The sequence below is a fragment of the Sarcophilus harrisii genome, chromosome 4, assembly GCF_902635505.1.
Source record: "Sarcophilus harrisii chromosome 4, mSarHar1.11, whole genome shotgun sequence".
Taxonomy (NCBI): domain Eukaryota; kingdom Metazoa; phylum Chordata; class Mammalia; order Dasyuromorphia; family Dasyuridae; genus Sarcophilus; species Sarcophilus harrisii.
The window spans coordinates 442,150,082-442,176,383 of NC_045429.1; the positions used below are offsets into that span (position 1 = coordinate 442,150,082).

General features: G+C 43.0%; 3 protein-coding genes across 4 annotated transcripts in view; 2 read left to right on the plus strand and 1 right to left on the minus strand.

Annotated features, from left to right (window-relative positions):
* LOC100917518 (merlin-like) overlaps positions 1–4,961 on the plus strand; it is a 49,580-nt gene extending 44,619 nt beyond the window's left edge. For both annotated transcript variants that reach the window (XM_023503669.2, XM_031967898.1), the window contains 2 exons: positions 3,054–3,242; positions 3,701–4,961. In XM_023503669.2, the coding sequence (XP_023359437.1) occupies positions 3,054–3,242; positions 3,701–3,736 (225 nt within the window). In that variant the 3' untranslated portion in view covers positions 3,737–4,961. The remainder of the gene's footprint in view (positions 1–3,053; positions 3,243–3,700) is intronic.
* Positions 4,962–7,772: 2,811 nt separating this feature from the next.
* On the minus strand, positions 7,773–15,052 carry SBDS (SBDS ribosome maturation factor). The gene is made up of 5 exons (XM_031967899.1): positions 14,756–15,052; positions 13,072–13,201; positions 11,052–11,252; positions 10,244–10,408; positions 7,773–9,297 (listed from the first exon to the last, which is right to left on the minus strand). The coding sequence occupies exons 1-5, from the start codon at positions 14,881–14,883 to the stop codon at positions 9,169–9,171; spliced, it is 753 nt and encodes a 250-aa protein (XP_031823759.1). The 5' UTR covers positions 14,884–15,052; the 3' UTR covers positions 7,773–9,168.
* A 1,004-nt stretch (positions 15,053–16,056) lies between these two features.
* LOC100918039 (S-adenosyl-L-methionine-dependent tRNA 4-demethylwyosine synthase TYW1) overlaps positions 16,057–26,302 on the plus strand; it is a 207,548-nt gene continuing 197,302 nt past the window's right edge. Inside the window, exons 1-3 of the mRNA XM_012549824.3 lie at positions 16,057–16,179; positions 21,484–21,617; positions 24,612–24,761. Coding sequence (XP_012405278.1) covers positions 16,176–16,179; positions 21,484–21,617; positions 24,612–24,761 — 288 coding nt within the window. The 5' untranslated portion in view covers positions 16,057–16,175. The remainder of the gene's footprint in view (positions 16,180–21,483; positions 21,618–24,611; positions 24,762–26,302) is intronic.

The following is a 26,302-nucleotide window of genomic DNA, read 5'->3' on the forward strand; positions in this document are numbered from 1 at the left end:
TAAGCAGACTTTCCTTTCCAGAGGTGAACCTCATCTCTGAGGCTTTTTCTCATTATTTCATTTCTAATTTTTAGTGAATTATTTTCTTCAGTTAGCTTTCTTATCTCTTTTTGCATTTGGCCAATTGAACTTTTAAATGAGTTGCTTTGTTCATTGGATTTTTTTCCATTTCACAAATCCTGTTTTTTCAAGTAGTTTTTTTTTTTTTCATTTTGCCAAAACTAATTTTTAAGGAGTGATTTTCTTAGACAATTTCTGTATTTCCATTTCCAGAGCTCTCATTTCCTTGCCCCATTTTTCTTCTCTTTTTTAAGATCTTTTTTTGATTATTCCAAGAGAGCCTTGGGAGATGGAAACCAACTTATATCACCCTTTGAGACTTTGCCTGGAGATATTTTGTCATTAGTGTCCTCAGGGTTTGAGGTCTGTTCTTCCCTTTCTCCATAAAAACTATCTATGATCAGAGCTCTTAGGGAAAAGGGGAGATTATCCCAAGATTCCTCTACAAGTGACAGCAACTTAATGTTGTCCTGAGGCTAGTGCTACCGACTTCCTTCTCATGCTGGGTGGCTATAACCAAGTCCCCATTGTTACACTGGAGTTCAGAGGTTCATTATTTGCTTTCTGTAGTTGTGTTGGAGGTCTCACAACTAGTCTGCTGATCTACTGGCTCTGAACCAGGACATATTAGCAAATGCTGCTGTATTTTGGCTGTGAGCCTCCTACTAGATTCCCCAGTGCTCAGAAGCCTTTCTGCCCTAGGTCTCCCTGCATTGCATTGCACTTCACTGGGCTGCAATCCTCACCCTGCCTGATTTGAGATAGACCTTTCCTCAAGTTCTTCCAAAATATCTTTTGTTGGAAATCTGTTACATTCCAAATATTTGTGGGTTCTGTTACTTTAAAACCTGTTCAGAGGATTGATCTGGCATTGATCTGAGGGAAGTCAGGAAGAACAAGACAAATCATGTCTACTCTCTGTCATCTTGGCTTTGCCCCCCCTTCATTATTGCATGATGAGCTCATGAACTTTGGGGGCTTTAAAATTTTTTTTCATTTTCTTTTATCCCATAATTCTTGTTATTATGTTGTAGCCTTTTTTGAGGAGCCTGTCTTTTTCCATCTCTGTGAGATTACTTTTTTTCTTTTAAAAATCTTTTTTGTTATTTTTTATAAGTTGTCATTATTTTTGAGGTAATATAAGGGAGCTAGTTCAAAAAATGGTCACTATTTTGTTGGAAGGTAAAGAAAAGCTCCTTCCATTTCATGGACACCAGGGAATCCCCAAATAAAAATTCTTACCAATGATGTTGACCTTAAATGTTGGGTTTTAGAAACCTGTGTGTGAAGAGGACCTCTTCTGTGGGTAAATCAAGGCAGGATGTGCCAGGCATTCCATTTACTTTCCTGGGAAAGGAGAATCAGGAAGATGGAGGCTGTCATCCAGCCAGAGACGGGTCCTATTGAGTATCCTTGCTCTGACTTCTCCAAACCTTGGTTTCCTCCTTGGTGAAATGAGGTTATTAAGCCTCTTGAGGCTGTTGTGATGATCCCATGAGAGCTAGAGCATGTAAAATGCCCCGTAGTCCTAATAGTGCCATGTTGGTGCAAGTTATCAGTTATAATAGTGAAATAGAGGGAATGCCCTCTTTCCCCAGTAGGGTTTTTCCCCTTAGGCCCTGGTAACAGCCTTTAATTGCCAGCATATTGAGGAGAATCAATTAATAAAAATGCTGTTAGATCTCTTTTATGTCCTATCTGCTTATTGTGCTTCCAATTTCAGGAGTGATGCATTATTAGTATAATGTGGCTCAGCTGGTTCTAAATCAAGTTCTTTAAAGAACTTAGAAAACTTTTTCTCAAGGGCTTTCCTACTGCTTTGTGACTTGGTGCTACTTATGGTGGTCAATCATCTTCCTCAGTAACTTTTTTATTTTGACATTAGATCTATTTATCTCAGTCTCTCCATTCATCACTCCAATCCTCCTGCTGGTTGGGAAGGAGCTTTGGCTTGTTCTATTTTTGACCTGGGCTGGTTCACTCTTTTTTAGGCAGTCAATGGTCCCTCCCCTCTCAGAACTTCTGAGCTGCAGAGATCTGTGAGCCTCAGAGATCTGTGAGCCTCAGAGATCTGTGAGCCTCAGCCTTCCCAGGGAAGGAGTCAAGGCCTTTGACACCTGTGGGCCTCACTGCTATTTTTCAAATGAGCTGGCAAATTGTTGAAGGTTCTTCCCCTGTGGAAGGTTGATTAACTCTTTGAAGGCTGCAATGGTTTCATTCTTGTCTTTGTTCCCTCACACTTAACACCTAGGCCCTGATCGACAGGCTGAGGGTTTTTCTGAAGTACAAGTGATCACAACAATGAAGGGGTTCTTTAGTTGTGATCACTTTTACTTCAGTTAAAGTGATCTAAGCAATGTTGATAATAAGAATCAGCAGCTTGACTTTTGCCAGTTCCCCCTTTTTTTTTTTTTTTTTGTTTTTTTTTTGTTTTGAGTCCACAGCTTGTTTAAACACATCATTTTGGAGTTGCTGGAATTGCATACAGTATCTTCTTTCTCCACCATTTCTTCTAGTCTGATAGCCTTTATTCCAACCAGTCAGTGACTTGACTGTGCACCGATAGATAATTTTGAAATAAATATTACTTCTATAATCAGCTAGTTCCTTCCTCTTGAAATAAACTTAATTTAACTTTTTAAAAAAATGGTGATGTTTGGTGTTTGCCACATTTTCTTCTTTCTGCTATTTCTTTTGAAAGGAGATTTTAATAACACCAGTCTGAGATTACTTTATTTTTTTTTCCAATCCCTAGTCATATTTTCCAAAAAAATTTCCATCTTCTCAGTCGAACAAATATATATATAAAGTGCTTTTTGTTGTTAGCCTTTGCTTTCCCATCATTCTCCTTACCAAATCTATACTTCCAGTTTCCCTGAGGATGAAAGCTTGGAAAGAAGTTTTTAAGTGTACTTTGCATTTTTAGTTCAGCAAAGGAGGGCAGTGCTATGGTAGAATTACATTTCAACTTGGATACTTCTTTGCTATTGAAGGCGCCATCATGGATTAAGCTGTGTGAAGCACGAGGTGGACAGGATGAAAATCTCCAGAGGCCGTTCCCTCCTTATCCGCTAAACACTTTGAGTAGCTGGCCACGTATCAACAACTGCCGTAGCACAACAGGAGAAAAGCGTTCAGTTTCTAATAACGTGGGAACAGGAACTCACAAAAGTATTGTAAAGGTAAGAATACACCATCTTGCTTCTACCAAAATGATGACCATTTTATATGCTTAATGAAACTGTTAGGCTGGTTACCACATATCCACTCCAGCCTTCAGCTGTCTTAATCACCAATGGAAAAAAGACCATTTCAATGAGCCCATCCCCTGGTAGTTACCAGGTTCAAGGTTTTAATGCTTCTCATGAATTATTTTCTATCATTAAAAACTTTTTAGGCCTCAGGCTTAGGGCCATATACTGAGATTTAATTCTGAGGGCATTTTTCCTCTTTGAAACCTTTTCCTGCCCAAAGTAATAAATGACCTAGTTTGTATTTCCAAAGTCTTAGTCTCTTTTCCACATAAGCCTGGTGTGAATCCATTATATTGGAGATTTTGGGAAGACCTGTATCAAACTGTTGACTGCTCTAATCTATAGAATTAATTTAAAATGGGAAGGAAAATGTTTTTTTCATCTAGGTTCAGCAACATGACTCAGACGTGATCTACATTTGAAGTTTTGTGGACCCACATCTTCCAGATGGTGAATGCGTCTAATTTGTGTAAAGTACCTTCAGTGGGGCTTAAGAATGACATTAATGGCCTTTCTACTAATGGGCTGTATTGTGGTCAGAGAGGTTTTAAAGGGATAGTGAGGACTCTTTGGGATGCTGCTAAATTAGAGGGTGGGCCAGGAAGAAAAGGACTCCCTCCTTGGAAGAAGGCTTAACTCCTCCAAGTTGTACGGGCTTTAACTGGAACAGGGACTGAGCTCTCTGGCTTGCTCTCAGATTACCTCTGTTGTTCCTTCTCTGGATTCTGATGCCGGCTGTGCTTCTGATGGATGTGCCCCATTCTGCCTCTGGCCCCTCTGCTTCCCAAGCCGGTGCTTGGCCGTTGGCTCTGGCTCCATCTGTGCTTCTGGATCCTCTCAATGGGAATCTTCTTCCTCTGGCCTTTCTTGCTCCTTGGTTGCAGCCTTGGAAGACCTTACACTCTGTCTAGTACAGTTTTCCAATCCCAGTCTCAGCATTTTCAGGGATGATCACTGTTTTTTAAAACCTCAATATGAATATTTTAGCAATTTAAATATTAACTTCTCTCTCATGTTTTAACTTGGTGGTAATCCCATAAGAAAATGTCAACCTCCATTAGTTTGGTTTCTCTTATGGGACTTAAATCTTAGGCTGACATCAAGAGAGAAGGTGGAGGCTCAAGTCTCTGGCCTCCAACTTCCCACCACCTGATGGGAGCTCCCCAACTCCTCTCGTCCTCACTTCAGAATTTCTCAGAAACCCACTCCTCAGTGGAAGAGCCAGCCCTTCTCCTTATCAGCACCAATCCCAGCTACCACATCTTTCTCTTCTTTTTAATGACTATCATGAGGATTTCCATTTGCTCCAATTCCAGGTTTATTCCTTGGTGATCTGTCATCTCTCATGTAGTAGGTCACTGAGCCATGGTCACTCTGCCTCTTGGGCCTCCTCTCCCTTCCCACTATCGGGATCCTAGCCCAGGCCCTAACCTACCCACCCACACTAATGAAAGACCCTCGACTTTGTTTCTCTTCCAGTTCTTTCTCCACTAATCACCCTTATGTGCAGACGTGTTCATTATCATCTCTGCTCAGAAAACCCAGTAATTCTCCATAATTTGACTTTACCTTGGCTTCTTTTTTAAACATTTTTCTTTTAATCATGAACTTTACAAACATGAACATTTCAATATAGAAAGAACAGGAAAAGAAATTATCTGAAACTGTGAATTTGTTATATGCAATTAAAAAAAAAGGATATATACATATTTAATATAGATGTACAATTTAATGGTATACAAGTGCTCTACTAGTTTGTATGCCCTTCTGAAATTCCTTCTGTTCTCCTGTATTTCTAAATGTTTCTCTGATGATCTTTCCTTTTCTTGCTTAGAAAGATGGATCCATTGCCCAACTCTTCCCATCCATCTCCCCACCAAAGCCCTCGTGACCCTCAAGCATAACACCAAACCAAACAAATCCACACATTGGACCTCTCTGAAAATGTCTTCCTTTGCATTTCTAGTCCTTCCCTTTTCTTCTGAAGCTGTGATCCTTCACTGCATTGGCCAGAGTCCTGCCCTCTTTTGCCATTATTTCCTTTCCATGATTGTTATCCTTGGGTAAATTGTTTTTCTGGTTCTGCTCACTTCCCTTTACACATTTTTCACACGAATCTTCCTAGCTTGTCTAAATCAGTTATTACTCTTTCCCCTGCCTCACATTCTCCTGACCAACTGCCTTTGCTCCCATAGTTCTATCCTCCTGTTAAGCTTCATTGATTCTAACTCATCCTTTGCAAACACCATGGAATGCTTCCTTTTCCCACAAGCCTTCTTTGACACTTCTCTATATCTAACAGTAGCCCAAGTTGGACTCCCCTTACATAGCACTTTGTTCCTCCATTATGTATTTACAATGTGTTATTTTGTATTTATAGTTATTTATGTTGTGTCCTTTACTAGATCATTAGTTTCCTAAGGTGAAAGACTGCTATATGGTCCTATCCAGCTTACATCATTATCTCATTCAGTACCAAACCCAAGTCTACACAGTAAAGTGGATTATTTGTTGAATTGAGTTGCATGAGCAATGAGTCATCTCAAGAATCACATCAAATCAAACGATTTCAGTCTTGAATGAAGAATTTTTCACTCATCAGAGTATTTCAGGCTCATCAAATAGGGACTTAATTTCCTTGGTCATTTTCAGGCAGTGCTCTTTCAATAGGTTATGATACAGAACTGAATACAATTCATCCTCCTTTTGTTTGAGGAACCTATCCAAATCTGGTGTATTTTTCTGTTCAACAAACTACTATTGAGCACCTACTGTATCTTAAGTTTGGTGCTGAGAACTATTACTAGAAGTCAGGAATTCCCCAGCTGGTCAACTACAGGGCTGTTGGAGCTCTCAGAAACCCTGACTCAAAACTTAGGGGATCACAATTGAGATTACAGAAGTTCCCCAAGCAGAAAACAGTGGATCAAGAAATATCTCAGTTTATTCTTATTTAGTTACTGAAAGTAATACGTGGTAGACTGACTCACAAAGGCTTTTATTACACATCTAGAAAACCTATAGTTAACTCTTGTGAAGTTGCAGATGGGTGCGAATAGCCTTGCTACAGAACTGGAACTGGGTGCTTCTGCAGCTGCCCCAGGCTCTGATCTGCTTGGTTCTGGAAGCACAGCTACCTTTTGATTGTCCAGGCAATACCACAGAAGCCACCGGCCGCTGGCCAAAGTGGCTTGTCGTGGTCCTTATGAAATTAAATTTCAACGGTCTTCCTGAGGACTGAAAATATTCAGTTGATTCTTTTTATTTTTAAAAACTTTGTTTAAATATTGATAGTTCTCCCTTCATGGCCTTTCTTTCAACCATTTTAGAAAAACAAACTCTCACAAGAAATTCGCAAAGAAAACAAATTTCCATGTTGGCTACACTCATAAAGGTAATTTGTCTTTAGTCCATCCTTCATCCAGCCCTCTAAAATCCCAGTTAGCCACACACAGCATTCTGAAGTCTTTCTGAGTTGTCTTTACAGCCTTGTCATTGTATGAACCATTCTCCTGGCTTTGCTCAGTTCATATACGTCTTACTGTGGCGTTGTTACACTCACATGCTATTTGTCCAGCCATTCTACCGTTGATGCTCTTAGTGTTGAGCGTTTTACTACCATAAAAACAGAGCTGCTATAAATATTTCTGTGCCTGTTAGTCCTTTCCCTCTCTCTACTACTAACCTACTAACAGTAGAGACAGGTCAAAGGAGAGTCAGTTCAGTGATATTTTGGGCACAGCTACCGTGCTTTTTAACATGGTTTTTAACCAATCCACCAAAAGGGCACTAATAGCCCTGTTTCTCTCCAGCCTCTCCATCATTTGTCACTTTCTTTTGATTGTCAAGTCTGTCAATATGATGGATGGATAGAATCATGTTTCCACTAATTGCATTTCTCTAGTTATTAGTGATTTGGGGAAGCTTTCCATATGGCTGTTGCTAACTTAGATCTCTTCCTTAGAAAACTGCCTTTTCGTGTCCTTTGACTATCACCAATATGTCTTCATAAATGTTGTATTTTATCCATTAATTGACAAAATTCATGCTTGTAGAAAATCCTTATTAGGACAACATCCACCATTCATTTGAGTGAATTCCTGGCACAGGCAAGGAGGAGCCCTGCCTGTCACTAGGAGTTTCAGAGAGATTGCCTCACAGGCCAAATTGAGCATCTGCAGTTACAGACATGGGTGCTATCAAACTAGTGTATCTGCCCAATTCAGTGATCCTCCAGGAATTTTATCATGGTTGATAAGGCTCCAAGTAAATGCACTTAATATACTTTTGATCCCTCAAATCAGGTGTTGTGCTACTTTCATTTTAACCCTCATGCTAAAGATGATTGTGTGTGGGGTTATTCTGTTTGAAGATTTCACTACAACTCCCATTAAAGTTATCATCTTGATCGATAAGAGACAACTGTATTATAGAGTGAAAAAAGAAGCACTATAGCACTATGATTAACGATAAATGCATTTAATGCCAACTACATCATTTGATAAGCTTTATAAGCAAACTAAACTGATTACAAAAAAATTTTGGACAGAACAGTAAAGTTGATGTCAACTTGTTGGGCACTCTTTGCGCATGTCAAATACCATCATTAATATTCCTTTCCATACATATTAAGCCATAATAATATTGTGTCCTACTAGAAGGAATGTAAAACTTGAAATAAACAATTCTGGCATAAAGTAATTTAGGTGTGGGACATGTTTGTATCCAAGAAAGACCTAATTATCAGGACATCTGGTACATGATTAGGGTTGATCTCCCTAATGATTAGAAGTACCTAACACTTGTATATAGGACTTATTTACAGGGGGAATTTATTTATTTTCTGTTTTTTTTTTTTTTTTTTTTTTTTTTTACTTAATTTCTAAGGAAAAATATTATTTTGCTAAAATATATCTCTGTTGTGTTAAGCTAGTTTATTTTCTATAATTTAATTTCTTTTAGGAGTTTGTCTTTAAAAAAAAAAAAGCCCATTCATTTGGATGTTTGTATTAAATAAACTTACTTTTACAAGTCCAAAAGAAGGCATGTTATTTCTCAGTCCTACATCACACAGAATGTAAAACTGGCAAAAATGGGAAGATATTATTTAAAAACACACAGGCCATTGTTTAATAAAAATAATAGAGGTTTTATTTGTTACATATAACTTCATTTGTATTAACATATATTATAAAATTTAAAAATTATCATGAATGACTTTTTTTTTAAACCAAAGTCTTTTATATTTTGGCAGCATGTTTACTAAATGAAAATACTGATGGACTCCTAGTAAACTGTATGTGTTAGACACATACATACAAAAAAGCAGTGTCAGTTGGGAAATTACCACGCCCAGCTTAATATTAGGCCAAATTAAAATTACTCAAATTCTGTCATGTAAAAATGTTGCAGGCTTACATCTTTTTGTACACATTCCATTTGAGTCAAGGGACGTTTCTAAAGCATGAATTTTTAGTGTAACCTTTGAGACAACTTTCATAGATGTAAAGTTAACAAAGAATGACCACTGTCAAAATTAAGATGACACAGAGAGCCCAGATATCCAGGCAGAATGCAAAACAGGAAGTTCACCCTGGTTCTTTTAATATTAGTAGCCCAACTTGACAGCTAGGATGCATTTATCCTATATTAGGATTTTTGTACTGAATATTCTGTATACAAGCAACTTGTTTAGTTAACAGACATCCTGAAATGAAAACCTCAAATTAATCAGTCTGAGCAAGTATTTGGCAAAAAAGAAAAGAAAAAAAACCCACAGTAGTTAACAGTGCTGAAAGGAAGTGGGAACACCTTTTAGTGTTGTGTTTAGAAGTGAAAAGACAGTGAAAAGCTTTCATTCAAATTTCTCATCGCCTTCTTCCACGTCTTTCAAGCTGAGAACTTCCAAAGAACCTTTTCCTTTTGTCTCCCTCTGTATCAGCTCATCGATTTCTCTAAAGCAGCCAGGGTCAATTAGACACACCTGAAAGATGTTAACAGAGTTCTTTGATAGTCAGACAGACAGACAGACAGACTCTTTGTCTCTATAGCTGTAAATTTAGGATCCTTCAAGACACAAATTTATCAAAAGATTTCTGATACTATTTGAAACATTTCATCTTGTCTAAGTTCAAAACAGAAAGATTCAGGTGCTCATTTAGGAATTACATGCTGGGGGGAAAAATCTCAAAATTGCTTAATGATGACTCTTGGTTGTCAGGGATGACAGAGGAGTCTGCTGCTTCAAATAAAAGAGGCACCGGTAATGCAGTGGATAGAGTGCTGGGCTGCAATCAGGAAGACCCGAGTTCAAATCTAGACTCAGACACTTATGGGCAAGGCACTTAATTGCTTTTTGCCTCAATTATAAAATGGGGATAATAATCTACTTTGCAGAACTGTGATGAGGATCAGATAAGATAAAAAATATATGTACATAGTAGGTTCTGTATACATACTTCTCCACTCTGCTCTATCCTCCAAAAGCAAAAACTAAATAAAAAATAATTAACATGGGAAGTCAACCACTAGGATAAAGTACTGATTCCTTCTCTGTGGATATTTTAAAAACCTAAGATTTTAAAACATGGTCTCATTCTATGACTTGTGTATTTGTTATTTCTTGAGAATATTCTGTGGGGAAATACCCTGATCATTTATTTCACCCTCGTGATCATGTGCACTGTTCTGTGCTTTCTGAATGTGATTGCCAGATTTTTTTAAGCACGCTGACTCCAAAAAAGGCATTCCCCTACTGAGCCTAAGGAAAAAGTGTCATTCTCTAGGACTGTTCTGTATAATTTATAATCCAGAACACTTTTCACACACAAATTTTACTCTGCACTACACTCTAACATTTCTTACAACATAACTGCAGAAATAATTTAGAAAACAAACATACAAAGGAGTAAAAATATTTTTTAGCTTACAATTTCTAACTGTTCACCAAAGTCTTCACTTTCTATCACCTTGATCAATGGTTTGAGTTTTTCTTTTAGCTTCTTCCCCTCCCTCACAGGTAAAATGAACCGAAGCCTCATGTGGGCTCGTTCAATCTTCATGTTTTCCTTCAACTGTTTTATGACCTCCAAGGCCTATTAAGAGAAAGGAAAACAAGTTATAATTTTATTTCTTTTGGTCACTTTTACTATTTCACATAAAACACATTTCTCTGGCTGTCCCCGTCTCTCCCTCCCCAGCTTCCTTCAAGTACAAGCTATCCCCCTCCCCTTCTCCCCCCAGTTCTATATCCTTATTTCTAGCACCTTCCCCTGGTTGTTAATTCCAATTTGTTCTCTGTAGAACCTGTTTGTATAGAGCTGTTTGCACGTGGTCTCCCACTCTGGATTCTGAGCGCCTGGAGAGCAAACTGGCAGCTAGGGGGCACTAGAGTGCACTTATCTTCCTGAGTTCAAATCTGACCTCAGACACTTCCTAAGTGTGTGACCCTGCGCAAGTCACTTCACCTTGCTTGCCTTGATTTCCCTGGAGAAGGAAATGGCCAACCACTCCAGTATCTTTGCCAGCAAAACCCCAAACGAAGCGTCAGACATGACTGAAAACATGGCTAAATAACAACAAAATTTAGCACAATGCCCAGGCACACAGTAGGTGCTTAATAAATGCTCATTAATCTAACTGAAGATTGACAACAGAGTAAAGGCTGTGTTAAGCAGAAACTTCTTGCTATGGACAGAGTTTCAAGGATACTTAAAACCCAAACAACCGCATACTGACCTGCTGCTTTGTACTCTTGTTGGGTTTGACGGAATAGTGGATATCCTTCATTGCTCTTTCAATGAGGATGACAGTGTATGGTCTCTTTGTTTCAGGATTTACACATTTATCTGCTACAATTGTTGCAATATCCCTAAACATCTGCTCCAGCTGTGTGTGTCGTTCTTTATCTGACACCTGTACTTCTCCTTTTGTTAAAATCTAGAAGAAATAGTTTATCAAATCCATTTTACTGTTATCATGTAAAAATCCTTGATTTTTCATCACCTAAGTTTTTTTTTTTTAATGTATCCCTATGCCTTCCCAAGAGCCATCACTTAGAACAAAGAATAAAACAAGTAAACACATTAAGTTAATGTGTCACCACCCTCCCCCCCCCCCAAAAAAAAAGGGGGGAGGCCAGGGTGCCTTCTCATAGCTCTCTGTAGGAGCTACAGTGGCCAGCATTTTCCATGTGAATATCATTTTCTTGGTTCTGCTAACTTTACTTTGCATTAGTCTCTAGATAATCGTGTTTCTTTGACTCATACTCATTGTCTGCTATAGCACACTCAAGGACCACGACTTACTGATGATAGTATGCTTTAATAGCCATTAATTTTTTTTCATTTAGTGTTTTATTTTTTCCACTTACACATAAAGATGGTTTTCAACATTCATTTTTTAAGATTGAATTCCAATTATTTTTCTCTCTCTCCCTTTCCTCCCCAAGATAGCAAACAATCTGATAATCTGATATAGGTGTTTATATATATATATATATATATATATAAAATGATTGGATGTATATATGTATATATACATCCAATCATTTTAAACATATTTCTTTATTAGTCATGTTAAAGAAAAATTAGAACAAAAGGGGGAAAACCATGAGAAAGAAAAAACAAATAAAAGTGAAAATATGCTGTGGCTTGCATTCAGTCTCCACAGTTTTTTCTCTGGATTTGGATGGCATTTTCTATCCCAAGTCTATTGGAATTGTTTTGGATCATTGTATTGCTGAGAAGAGTTAAGTCTAACATAGCTAATCATTACACAATCTTGTTGTTATGGTGACCATTAATTTTTAAAGTGTTCATATCATATGCTAGTTGGCTTCTAAAAATAATCGGCTATAGCCATATCAAGATGATAGAATTTTGGGGATGAAACTTATTAACTATTTCAGATGGGGGGATGTATGGACCTCTATTTTCTAAGAAGAACTGGATTATCACATGTACCTTGTAAACAATTGCAACCTCCCTCCTTCTTTCTTCCTTCTACCCCCACCCCAGTTTAGGATGAAATAGGCAAGAAAGAAAAGGACAATTTATGAAATATGAATGATGCATTATTTTATTTATTTCTATATGAGTAAAATGAGTCCATTAAAATTATAATTTTAGATAGGCCATAGTGGAAACTGGTCACAAAAGGAGAATGCAATTAGGAGGAATTTAAAATTTCTTGAGGTATAGGCTTGAAAAAAGTGATTAGAAAAAAGAAGGTATAGGCTTGAAAAAAGATTAGACCGAAATCCTTTTTCCTTTCAAAACTTTTATATTTTAAAGGTCTATTTTATTGACATTCATTGACTAGCAGAAACCTCTCTGTTGATAAGTTTTCATGAGTTTCCATGGTTATAAAATTTACTCATTTGATAATTTTTAAATCAGAAACCTCTGCCATAAAGTAACACATTAGAGATAGGATTCTCTGAAGTCTGGGGTCTGCATCACCTCAGTGTCAAGATGAATTGGAGAGTAAGGGGTGAGTGGTTCCCTAGGCTCCCTTCTTGCTGTATGAGTTGATGATATTTGGACCTTTGCAGGGGAAGACATTTTCACAACACAAAAAGGCAAAACACACATCTAAATTATCAATTCATTCTGAATTGGTGTACTTCAAGTGAGCCCTGAAATCTGAAAGTGAACTTTGCTTTCATTCCCTATCTTCATGGGTAATGAAAGCAAAGTTCACTTTGGGAAAAAAAAAACATGAAATGCTCTATCATATTGGATTTTGTAGCGCTCACCTGCTTACAGATTTCAGTCTGGTCATCTGTTCCAAAAGCACTGATAAGGTCTTCCTTTTTAGCAACCTGACCTTTAGAAACATTTACAAACACAGAATGTGTCTGCAAAACTTCATCAAGATCTTTTTCCCTAAAGGGAAGGGGGAGAGATGAGAGAGAGAAAAACACACATGAATCTAAAGGAAAGTTTCAGAAAGTCCTCCTATTTAAGCATCCCAAAACGGTATTGTCTTCAAGACCATGCTGGGTCAAATACTCAATACCAGCATTCAAAGTTTTGTGAATCAAGACATTTCTTGAGAATATTTCACATTTCACTCTGATTCTGACTCTCCAACAAGACATTTCCAATGTAGTTTACCACCAGGATCTACAGACAGCACTGACACTACTAAGTATTACAGATTTTAGAGCTGGGAGGGATGGCGGGTCACTAGTTCCCTTTCATTTCACATCCAAGAAACCCAGTCCCAAGTTGATTAAGGGATCTGTTGAAGATCACCCAGCCAGCGGCAAAGTTTGCATTCAGACCAAGGTCTATATGGTGCCATATAAAAGAATAATCATTAATACCTTTGTATAATGTTGTACATGCTATTTCGCCCACAACATCCACTCTGTGAGGTAAGCACCTGCTTTACATAGGTGAAGGGACTAAAAAAAGGGATTTTTAAAACCCAGGTGTTGCTTCAGTGTCAGCAGATAAAGTGAATGCAGAGCAGCAGAAGGCAAAAGGACGGTAAAGAGGGCTCTCCAATTTTCGATCTCTCCTTAACAAACGGGTCCTTCCCTACTGCTTACAAACGGCTCCATCTTCCACAAACACAGCCTGAATCTACCTTGTTACCGTCCCCATCAGTCTAGAGCGGGGGTTCTGAACGCGTGTGGGGTCATGGACCCCTGTGGTATCTGGTGAGACATATCCATCCCCTCTGGTAACGTGTGTCAGTGCATAAAGTAAAAGACAAGACCTTAAAACGAGTGAAAATGAAGGCGTAAGGTTCCTCCCCCCCCGGCCCCTCCCCCCGTTTTTCAGTCTTCCTTCTGGAAGAGAAGTCAAGTCAGGAGGACGACGCCCCGACTTGCAAGTGACCTGGATTTTAACGAGGCGGAGAGGGGCGAAGCCTCTGGCCCCGAGGGCTGGCCCCGGTACCCCGTGGGTCTCACCCTTGCCCTTCATTGTTGCTGTCAAATGCCTCCCTGCCCTTACCCACGCCCAGGCTGTGCCTCCTGGCACCTGCACCAACGCCAGCCCGGGCAGAGGGGGCGTCACCCGACTCCTCCCAACGCCGGGCTTCACAGAAGGGCACGGGCGGACCCAGCGCTGCCCCTCGAGACCCGTCTAGCTCCGACCCTGGAACAGAACGCCCCCGGGCACAAACTACAGTCTCCCAGGTAGCAGGAGTCCTTTTTCCCGTCTGTATCCCCTTGGCGCAGCGCCGAGCACACAGCAGGCGCTTAATAAATGCCAAAGGGTGGCGGGTGTGCAGTTGCTGGCCCACGGCCCTCCATCCCTCGCCGCCGCCGCCCCCCTCTTACCCAGCACCTGGTCCGTATTTACCTGGATTGCCCCTCCCGCTAGAACTGTGCCGCCCGTTTCTGACGCCTCCTGGGGCAGAAATTGGCTCCCAGGGGCCTAAAGACGCCCGTTCCCCGCCCCCGCCCCGCCCCGCAGGTCACTCACACGCCACTGCGCCAGCCCACGACCTTGTTCTTGTAGCAGGCGATCTCAAAGCGCTTCCCCGCGCGCTTCATGCGCACCACGGCCACGTTCGTCAGGCGGATCTGGTTGGTGGGCGTGAAAATGGACATCGTGGCGGCCGGTCCCCAGCCGGCGGGCGGGCGGGCCTGTTAACGGCCGCCGACCCTCGAGCCGGGCGGTGCGGACTCTCCCAGGGAGGGCTCGACGCCGAAGCTACAGCCGCCGCCGCCGCTCCCACAACCTCCGCCAGACGTCCTAAATGCGCAGGCGCTGGGAAGGGACGGGGAAAAACAATTTTACGTCGTGGGGCAAGGAGGCATGGCCCGAACCAATCCGAAGGCAGGGCTACTTGACAGGCTCCTGGCTTCACCAATGAGAGAGGCGCAATCGCCTCCTTCCGGCTTCTTTTCTCTCGGCCTTCACCCGGTTGCTGTAAACCGAAATTGAGCCACCCTGTGGCGCTGGTTTCCAGTGACCGGGTGGAAACGTGCAGCGGAAGAAATGGAGTTCTGAGGCGGGCGAGGGTCCGCTTTCCCTCGCTGTGGCGTATCGGTCCACGTTAGTGTTGGGCGATGTCAGGAGGAGCGCACGAATAGAGGCGGCTGGTGATGCAATGGCTAGAGCACGGAACCTGTTGTCGGGATAGATCCGAGTTCTAATTCAGCCTCAGATGCTTACTGCCTGTGGGACCCTGGGCAAGTCACCGCACCTGTTTGCCTCGGTTTCCCCACCGGCACAACGGAGATAACAGAACCTACTTCTCTGCGCTACATAGTAACTGCCAAGTGCTTAGCACAGCGCCTAGCACAAAACAGGTGCTAGCTGTGACAAAGAGCAAGAGCTGGCTTCAAACCCACCCCTGAGGCTGACCCCCGGGACCTGCAAAACAAGTGGGTTGAATTAGAAGATCCCTCCCAGCTCGAAATCTTGGACACCTTCAGGACGGGGTTGGGCTGGACAGTCTCCTTAGGATGTAACCGCCTTTAGGGCAGGGTCCACCTCATATTTCTCTTGGCATCCTCCCGTGCTTAGCAGGGTGCATTGTACACAGTAAGCGCCTAATAAACGCTAGCTTGTTTCCTCCACGCACTGAGTCATCGAGCTCTTCTAAGGTCCTTTCCAGGACTAGATAGGTCAGGTCTCTGCTCCTATTCTTTGCAGTTCCATTTCAGGGGCAGGGACATCACCGTGAGAAGCCAAGGGGGCCGTGGGGGCGGGAACGAGGGCGAGAGCCACGCCCCAAGAGCTGGGGTCCCGCCCACTCGCGTCCGCCGACCAATGACGGGCGCCGGCCCAGCTGTCAATCTGCCCCACGCCGGCCTCCCGGAGCCCGCAGCTGTCGCTCCTGCCGGGCTCTCGCGGCCCGCCTGGCCCGATCCTGCTCCCGCCACCCGCCGACGACATGGGTAAGGTCCGCTCTCGGTCCCCGCTTCCCCCGCTCGGGTTCGGGCCAGCGCGCCCTGTTCCAGCTGGCCCAAAGGCTTCCAGCCGCCTTCCCAGGGCGAGCCCAGGTTCCCCGAGCTCTAGATGAGCTCTAGAGGGTCCGCCTGCGCAGGCGCCGGTGCTCCCGTGGATGCGTACGCTCACGCGCATGCGTGGGGCGGGACGGAGCGGGGATTGGTGGGATACAGATTTATGCTCAGTGATTGACTGGTCCATCGACCAACGTTTTTTAAACCCTTACCACGTGCTAGCTGAGACTAGGGAACAGAATGAGGCAAAACTCCCGCCGCCCCTGTCCTCCTAGAGTTTCCATTCCATGGGACCGACCATGTGGTCTAGGTGTTCTAGGGGACACCCCCAACCCCCTCCCGTCTCCGGGCCATTGCCTGGATTTCAGACAAGGAAACAGACTCGTCGGTGGCCGCACAAATCCAGCCTCAGTGCCAGAGGCGGGATTCGAACTGAGCTCTTTCTGACAACATAACTGCAGGGTCTCAGCAAATTAAAAAAACAGGCATTTATTAAGTGCCTACTGTGTTCTGGGAGCAAATGAAAAAACAGACATTTATTAAGTGCCTACTGTGTTCCGGGAGCAAATAAAAAAAACAGACATTAAATGCCTACTGTGTTCCGGGAGCAAATAAAAAAAAACAGACATTTATTAAGTGTCTACTGTGTTCTGGGAGCAAATAAAAAAACCCAGACATTTATTAAGTGTCTACTGTGTTCTGGGCGCTGTGCTAAGCAACCTTCTTTGTTATTCTTTACCATGATTGTGGCCAGACCCGCTTGGCTCCTGTTAAGCTTTTCTGGACCTCCACTCCTCATTCATGTCTTCCCTTTGAGACAACCCCTGATTTATCTTATGTGTTTCTTACTTGCACCTAATTATTTTCTTGTCTTTACTGGACTGTGAACTAATTGGGGGTGAGATGGGGGCTGTTTATTGCTTTATAAAGAACAAATATCTATGTTTTCGTGTACATGTATATATACATGTGTATATACACAAACATAAATATGTGTGTTCCCAATGCTTAGTACAGTTGCTGGCACAGAGAAGGCGCTCAATAAATGCTTATTGAAGGGTTTTTTGTCTGGAGAAGACTATGGAGCAGCCCTCAGAATCGACTTGTTAAATGCCTAGTATAAAATGCATAAGATTACCCTGAAAGAGTCTGAGTCCTTTTGTACAGCAAGATAACGGTTTGGTCATGTATACTTATTGTGTATCTAATTTATACTTTAACATATTTAACATGCATTGGTCATTCTACCATCTAGGGGAGGAGGTGAGGAAAAGGAGGGGAAAAATTGGAACAAGAGGTTTGGCAATTGTCAATGCTGTAAAATTACCCATGCATGTGACTTGCAAATAAAAAGCTATTAAAAAAAAAGATTATCCTGAAAACCATTTATATTGAAATATAGTTACCAAGATATTAATAATGAGATCTCCAGTCGGCTGCAGTCGATTCAATATAAATAAATTTAAAATACATGGATACAGAGTAATTACAAAGCAGACATGAGTATAATGTTTTGTATAAAAAAACTAGCTGCATTTGAAAGGAAGCTAGGGGTTGTAAGAGGTGAGGAGGGAGGGCATTGCAGGCATTGGTAATGGCCAGGAGTCAGAAATGGAAGCCCAGAGTGAGGGTGGCTGGACCAGCTTCTGTCCTTTGTTCTTTTTCTTCTTTCCCCTCTACCTTCCTAAGGGGAAGGGCCAGTTCCTTTCTAAGTGAAGGGCAAGTTCCTGAGGAGGCTCTTGAAACCTTGGAGAGATGGGGGGGTCATGGGTTGCTGACCCTCATATCTGAATGTACATCATGGGGATTAGGGGCATTGTGATCTGGAACATCTGTGTAAAATCTCCTCCAGAGAAGAAGTCTGATTTTTCCCTTTTTTATGGAATGTTTACATTAGCTTGTTGGAATCCTTACTAAGTGTTAACTCATTAGAGTTGATAGAGACAATAATTATCTAATAAGTTAGATAATTGATACTTAGCAAATTCTCTAACTCACTAATGTATTTGGAGTTCACAAGTATGGGAGATTCACAAAGTTAACTTTGTAACATTGTGAATTCACACCTCCCTTAATCCCTCCCTCAGAGGAGGAGTCAACCTTTGGGAGATCTTATATAAAGAAGCTCTTAGAGCTTCAGGTCAGTTCAGTTCGGAATATTGCCAGGAGTCGGAGAAGAGCACTCTGGGAGATTGAGAGCCAGGAGCCCTGTCTCAGAGGCAAGACAGATTCATTCCAACTTTCATCTTGGTGCTGGCTGGAGACATTCGGAGTTGAGCTAGAGGCAAAAGAGCAGCAACGAGAGCTCTCGGAACCAAGGAAAGCTGAGGCCTCTAAGAAAGCTACCCGGGCCCATGGAAGGAGAAAATAAACGTTTGAACTTTTAACACCTGGCTGAGTTTGGAGTGATTATTACTTGTAACTGAAACTAAGGCTGCCTCCAGAAAACCTCCCCGAGAAACCTGCCCAGAGAGAACCATTATATTTTAAAAAAGAGAACACCTCATTAGCTTATTGTAAAATGCAGGCCAAGTATTTGGTTGTAGGCTTTTTATCAGTTGCTGGCCTTCCATGTTGTCTGTGGCTTTCAAAAACTCCTCCCAAATTCCCATTTAACTTTTCTTTTTTTGTGTGTGAGACATTACCTAGGGTCACACAGAGAGGCAGTGCTAAGTGAGCTAGGGTTTGGAGTCAGGTCCTTCTGGCTCCAGGGCTGGGCGCCCTTTAACTTCTTATGCAGCCCTTCCATATGAGACCTCAGTGGGGAAGTCGAGGTGCATACTCCCAGCCTCCCCTCGGCCTCCTAAGTCCTCTCCAGAAGCTTTCATAATCCTTCAATTTCTAGTGTCTTTTCCCAGGACATTATTCTGGAGGTATCTTGTATTTTTTGGTAAGTTTTTTGAGTTTTGGGGTCTGTCTGGAATATATCGAAGTAGGTGCTTGTCGAAAGTTGCTGTGGAGTTGGGGATCCTGCTTCCGATTTGTTCTTTACTCTGTGTGACCACAGGCAAGTCACTGGCTCATCTGGGCCCTCTTCTGTAAAATGAATGGGCTGGAATGGATGATGCTCAAGGCCACTTGATAAAATCATAGATCCAGAGTGACAAGAGACCTCCGAAAGTCTCAATTCGTGGGTGAGGAAACAGGCCCCGGGAACCAGGCTTATACAGGTCGTAAGGGGCAGAGCTGAGATGTGAGTTCGGATTCTTTCTCTCCAGATCTCAGAGCCCACAGCCGGGGGGGATCTCTGGTTTTGGTGTTGGACATGTGGATTCCGTCCCGTGCTAGGACTTAGGGGGGTGTCTGGAAGCTCCTGAGGGTTCACTGAGAGTCAGACCGCGGGTCAGTCTGAGGGGCAGACGGCCTTTGGATCTGGGTCTCCCTGATTCCAGACCCAGCTCCCTCCATTGTACATATTCCTAGAATACCTTGGTACTGAATCTAATGGAAGGAAGAGGAAGTTTGCCTTCTGTTAATTTTGTGTCACTCTACTAAAACCAATTCATGTCGTCTCCAGCACCATAAAAACAAAAGCACTTTGTTCAGAACAGTCCCATTCACTGGGTAGTAGGAGTACTGAGTCCCCATTTTCTAGATGAGGCTACTGAGGCTGTGACTGTGAAATGCCTTTCTAGTTCCACCCCATCAAGTGTCACATAGAAGATGGATTTTGAACTCAGATCTCCCGCCTACACTAATTTTTTTTTAATTATGCCTTACCTATCCTTTCCAATAGCAGTTCGCTGCTTTGCCCCTTTTTATTTTGTGCTGCGATGAAAACCAGCCCAACTTTCAACGTTCGAAGAAGGGAACGCCAATTAGGCAAATCTGACTTCCCTGACATTGGAGGGCCTATGGCCTGTGGCAGAACCTTGGCAGTGCCATTCATCAAGCTTTATTACCATGTAAAAGGCATGAATAAGGAATAAGCAAAAGTGTTTGATAAACTGGTGGCTGTTCTAGTCTTTCCCAGAAACCTCCCTTTGGTCTTTCCTGTCTGAAGAGGATGGACGGCTACAAGTGTCCACTCTTGGCAGTGACATGAACACAAATGAGCTAATTCACCTGTTGGCCCCACTGACAATTAAATGCTCCCATGGGAATAGGAGGCTCATTTCTGCAGCTCCAGAAACCTCCACAGGCAGTTAAGAAACGGAGAGACTGCCCAGAGAACCCAAGGATCTTCATCAGAGTTTTCTCCTCTGGGTATATTGGGTACAGGCTGATTTTTGAAAAATAGGAGTTTATTTTCAGATGCTGGAGAAATACTTTTTTTTTTTTTTTTTTTTTTTAATTTAATAGCCTTTTATTTACAGGATATATACATGGGTAACTTTACAGCATTAACAATTGCCAAACCTCTTGTTCCAATTTTTCACCTCTTACCCCCCCACCCCCTCCCCTAGATGGCAGGATGACCAGTAGATGTTAAATATATTAAAATATAACTTAGATACATAATAAGTATACATGACCAAAACATTATTTTGCTGTACAAAAAGAATCAGACTCTGAATTATTGTACAATTAGCTTGTGAAGGAAATCAAAAATGCAGGTGTGCATAAATATAGGGATTGGGAATTCAATGTAATGGTTTTTAGTCATCTCCCAGAGGTTCTTTTTCTGGGCATAGCTAGTTCAGTTCAACTGCTCCATTAGAAATGATTTGGTTGATCTCGTTGCTGAGGATGGCCTGATCCATCAGAACTGGTCATCATCTAGTATTGTTGTTGAAGTATATAATGATCTCCTGGTCCTGCTCATTTCACTCAGCATCAGTTCGTGTAAGTCTCTCCAGGCCTTTCTGAAATCATCCTGTTGGTCATTTCTTACAGAACAGTAATATTCCATAATTTTCATATACCACAATTTATTCAGCCATTCTCCAACTGATGGACATCCATTCAGTTTCCAGTTTCTAGCCACTACAAAAAGGGCTGCCACAAACATTCGTGCACATACAGGTGCTGGAGAAATACTTAACTCTGTTCAGTTGCCCTTGTCAGAAATAAGGTGCTCGAGTGGCTCCTATATTTAGCCGAGTCCTGGTAAGTTAAGGTCGCCCAAGTTTACTTAGAATGAATGGAGGATTTGGATTATCCTTTGACTTGTACTGCTTAGATGCGCCAGTTTTAATCGATAATGTTTTATTTATAATAAATACATTTGTTTTAATTTATAACGTGTTTTAATAGGAAAGAAAAATGCCTGCTTACATGCATGTGCTTTCTGCCTAGATGCTTCCTTGGACACATGGGACCCCTTCTACGCGCCGTTGATTTCCCTGTGGATGAACAGGTTTTATGTGTACATGGGTCTGGCCTTTGGTGTCAGTCTGTGCATCTGCGTCCAAGTGGTCAGCAAAAAGCTCGTAAGTAGAGTCACTTCTTAAGGTGATGGATGGAGATCGCATTAGTCACTTCCTACTAAAGGTTCTAGAGCTGGGTGCCTTTATTCTTTTAGGGTTCTGCTAAGTGAGCGAGTGAATTTAGTAAGTGCCTACTGTGTGCCTCAGATTAAGTATATATCAGATATATACTTTATAAATATATAAAAAGCCATATATATATATATATGAATAATGACAATAAGAATAATAGTAGGATTATATGATTACTTTACGGTTTCCAAAGCTCTTTGCAATGATTATCTCATCCTATCCTCACAGTAACCCTGGGAAGCAGATGCTATTATTATCCCCATTTTACAGATGAAGAAACTGAGGCTGAGGGTAGTTGTGATGCCAGGAAGAGTTTGGGGCTTCCAGACTCTAGCTTTCAGCTCTTTATCTTCTGTGGGCACTTAGCTGAAGGGTATTGAAAGGTTTAGCTTCTAAGTGGAGGGAGCAGAACCAGGAGAACACTGTACACGGCAACAAGAAGATTATATGATGATCAGTTCTGATGGCCCTGATGTTGTGCTCTGTGACCCTGGCTACTACAGGGTTCTAGGAGGGCCACGTGTGCACTCGTGTGGTGCAGCCTGGGAATTTTCTGTGGTTCACAGTTAGGACCTGCAGGGAAGGCACAGAATAAGCCCCTTTTCAACAGCGAGGTAATTCAGGCCAGTTCCAACGGTCTTGTGATGGAGAGAGCCGTATGTACGCACAGAGAGGACTATGGGAACTAAATGTGGGTCACAACATAGCATTCTCACCTTTTTTTGTTGGTGTTTGCTTGCATTTTGATTTCTTTCTCAATTTTTCCTCTTTTTGATCTGATTTTTCTCGTGCAGTGAGATAAATATGGAAAAATAGAAGAATTGTACATGTTTAACCTATATTGGATTACTTGCCATCTGGGGTGGGGGGATAGAAAATTTGGAACACAAGGTTTGGCAAGGGCGAATGTTGAAAGCTATTCCTGTTTTTTGTTTTTTTTTTTTGGGCTGAGAATTGGGGTTAAGTGACTTGCCCAGGGTCACACAGCCAGGAAGTGATAAGTGTCTGAAATGTCAAATTTGAACTCAGGTCCTGACCTCAGAGCTGGGGCTCTATCCACTGTGCCATCTAGCTGCTCCTCTATTCATGTATTTTGAAAATAAAAAAGGTTTATATATATATAAAAAAAAGTGACTAAAAAAAAAAAAAAAGAAAAGTTTGGCTTCAAAAAGTTTAGTCTAGAGAAACTAGTATCCAGCTCTCCTGTCTTCCCTGTGGTTCCCACAGATCTAGAAGGCATAATGCATTATGGGTGACAGAGTTAGGGTTCAGAAAGCTCTTCACAGCCTTGGAAATTGGGCCTGGCAGGAAGCTGGGGGGAGGTGTATGAGGCGGGTGAGCTGCTGGGATGGGGCAGGACCCGGAGTCAGCCTGGGAGGGGGGGCCTTAAAGGGCAAGCGGCCGGTCCATGTATTATCCGAAGCAGAACCTTAGTGTGTGTCCTGGACGGACCCCTTGGGCCTCAGTCTGGGGGAGCCCGTGATTCCACAGCAGAGCCAGGCTTCTTAATGTGTGAAATAAAACCACATAGTTACCAGGGCAGCCGATTATTAGAAAGATATAATTATCAAAATAACTAAAAAAAATCTCAGGGCCCAGGTGGGAAGCCCTGCCCTAGACCAGGCAAGAGGGAGCCCCAGGGGCTTTGGGAGCAGGAACTGCCACAGCCCATGGGGACTCTGGGCTCTGGGGAAGCAGAAGCTGGGAGTGAACACGTCAGTCGGGACTAAGGTCTGGGCGGAGGCTGACGAGGCAGGAGCCAGTGGGTGGATGTGAGGGCCCGGCCACGGTTAGGTGGGGGGAGGGGAGCGAGTGAGGGAGCAGGTCGAAGGTGAGCCGCCAGACTGTGAGCCCAGAGACTTGAAGAAGAGAGGAGCCGTCATGGCAGTGTGCGGGCGGGAGGAGGAAGGAGCCGGGGCAGAGGGGAAGAGTTTGGGTGTGGACACGGGGGTCAGGGGTGCCTGTGGCGGACAAGGCAGCGTGGAGATCGAGCCATAAACATTTATTAGGCACCTACTGTGTGCCAGGCACCGGGTTAAGTGCTGCGTGAAGGACTGGAGTTTGGAAGGGAGATGACAAGCTTTATAGGTAGACCTGTGAGTCACCTCCATGCTGATGATGAGAGAAAAAGAAGAAAAAAGAGAAAAGAGGAGAGACAGAGAGACGGACAGAGACAGAGCGAGACAGCAAGACAGCGAGATAGAGACAGACAGACAGACAGACATGTGCACAGAGATAGACAGGCAGCCATACACACACACACAGAGGGAGAGAGACCGAGCCTTAGGAGCCCCTCCCAGTTAGTTCAGGCACAGGATAGGGGTGATAATGCTGCAGAGGAGACTGAGAAGTTGCTGTCCAGCAGGTGGGGGGCGGGAGAGGGCAGGGTCCCAGAACGTGTCCCCGGGGGCCTGACCAGGAGTGCTGGCCACCACCCAGAGGTCAGGGAGGAGGGAGCCTAGGGATGTGCCGTTGGTTTAGCCAGAAAGAGAGAAGTGACCTTGGGAGCGGTTCAGAGCTGGACCAGGGAGCTCATGAGCTGCTTCCACAGCCCTGGGAGGCTTTAGTTTGCTGGAGGGATTAGCTCTGCTTGGTTTGGCCCCCGAGGGCCGAGCACTGGGTGGAAATTGGGACGATTTCCTTCCCACTGAAGCAAACACTAAGTGGCCTGGGTAGCTTCTGTGGCGGTCTTCCTTCTGAGGAGCTTCCTGCTAAGGGGGACAACCCCTTGGGGCTAGGCAGAAACAGGCATCCCTTTTCAGGAGACTTCCAAGGGCGCTTCTGAATCTTAGGATTTAAATTTTAAATGGAATTTTGTAACCTCCTAAGGAGTCTGTTTCTTTGCCTATTTTTGTCATCACAAAGTGGGGATCGTAGGAAAACATTGGTGGTGATGGCCCAAACCTGTACGTTTTTGTCTTTAAGGGCGACAGATCAACGGGGAAATCCTCCCTCCAGAAGGCCTCCCCCGCCCCTGCGGCTCCTGTGGCCAATGGTTCCGCTTCCCATCAGAAGAAAGAAGTTCATGTTTCGAGAGTGAAGATCTTCTACGCTTCTCAGACCGGCACCGCAGGGGTGAGAGGGCCAGTCGCCATTTGGACCTTTGATTCCTAGACTTGTTCTTAGGTGTTTGTGTGACTTAAATTGAATAGTTTTATTCCTGAAATTTTCGTTTTCTTCTTCTTTCTAGGTCTCTATTCCTAATCTTCATACTTTTTGTTTAACATAATCTTTTATTTTTTTATTTTTTGCTGAGGCATTTGGGCTTAAGTGACTTGCCCAGGGTCACACAGCCAGGAAGTGTTAAGTGTCTGTCAGATTTGCACTCAGGTCCTTCAGGGCTGCTGCTCTATTCACTGTGCCATCTAGCTGCCCCTTAACATAATCTTTTAACTAACTTTTTATTATGTATAAAATTCTGATGGATATCTTTAGTTTTTCTTAACATCTTAGCTTTTGAAGACATTTCCTCCCTTCCCTACCTTGGCCCTTGTAGCAAAAAGTTAAAGAGAACAAGCAGGTTGGGCAGACTCTGGTCCTCTCTGCTCCTTAGTTTGCTTCCTGCTTCTACTGTGTACCAGGCACTTTGCTAAGTGTTTTTTACAAATATCTCATTTGGGGAACTTGATGGTTAGGAGCCCCAGGATCCAGGGGTCTCCTCCCAGGGCCCTGTTTTGGGTACATCCCCCATCAAGCTGCTTGCTCACATCCCCGAAGCTTCTGGCTCGGTCCATTTTACCACCAGCTCGGTATCATCTCTGCAGCCTGGAACTTCTTCCTCCCCTGGTGCTCTGCAATTCCTGGGAAGGTCCTGGGCTGCTCAGGCCCCCTTGCTCAGCAAAACTATGTCTGCCCAGCTTCTTTCCGACTGTCTCAGTCTAGATCTCTCCCTGCCCCTAATAGTTTAGCTTTTTAAAAAAGGCCAAATCCAAGTTTGTGTGCTTCAGCTTGTCATCCCCCTTGGGGGGTAGGGGGGGATTCTTACTTTCTCAAGGGCTTTCAATCTCTTCTTAAGCAGACAGGAGGGGGATTCAGGAAGCTCCTGGGGAGCCCTCCCGGGCATGCTCTTGCTAATCTAGATCTTTGTAATGATTTTCACTCACCCATAGCTTTTTATGCAGAAGAGATGCAGAATTCCCATTATTTCTGCTTCCCCAGGATTCCTTTCTGTCTGGCCATTCATCTGTCTGTTTGAGTCTGTGTTTTCCTTTTCCTTGTCACAGTGAGTGTATGTTTTATTCTCCTGTTTATACTTTGTCATTTAAGGGCTCCGTATTACCTCTATAAGCCTTTCTAGTTTCTTTTCTTCCTTGTATTTATCATTTTTAACAGCAAGATCATAAGATTCCAGCTCATTTATATACCCTAGTTGAGTCAGCCATTTGCCAACTGTTGGACATTTAGGGGGTTCCCAGTTCTTTGCAATCACGAGCAGTGCTGCTGTACATCTGTTTGAGCAGATGTAGCTTATTTTCTTTATGATAACACTCTCAGGGCACGGGTCCAATGAGGCCATTATTGGATCAGAGGGAGTTCAACCTCTCTGATCCTTGCTTTCTCACCTGTGCCATGACGAGGGGTCAGGACCAGAATGACGGCTCTCAGTTGGGGACCCT

What these genes read in the sequence shown, in the direction of transcription:
- SBDS (XM_031967899.1), bottom strand. Translation starts at nt 14,883, where the DNA reads ATGTCCATTTTCACGCCCACCAACCAGATCCGCCTGACGAACGTGGCC. An exon ending in AGACTGAAATCTGTAAGCAG is followed by an intron (nt 11,253 to 13,071) that starts GTGAGCGCTACA and finishes TATTTCTTCTAG; the next exon opens with ATTTTAACAAAAGGAGAAGT. An exon ending in TTGGTGAACAGTTAGAAATT is followed by an intron (nt 9,298 to 10,243) that starts GTAAGCTAAAAA and finishes AACATCTTTCAG; the next exon opens with GTGTGTCTAATTGACCCTGG.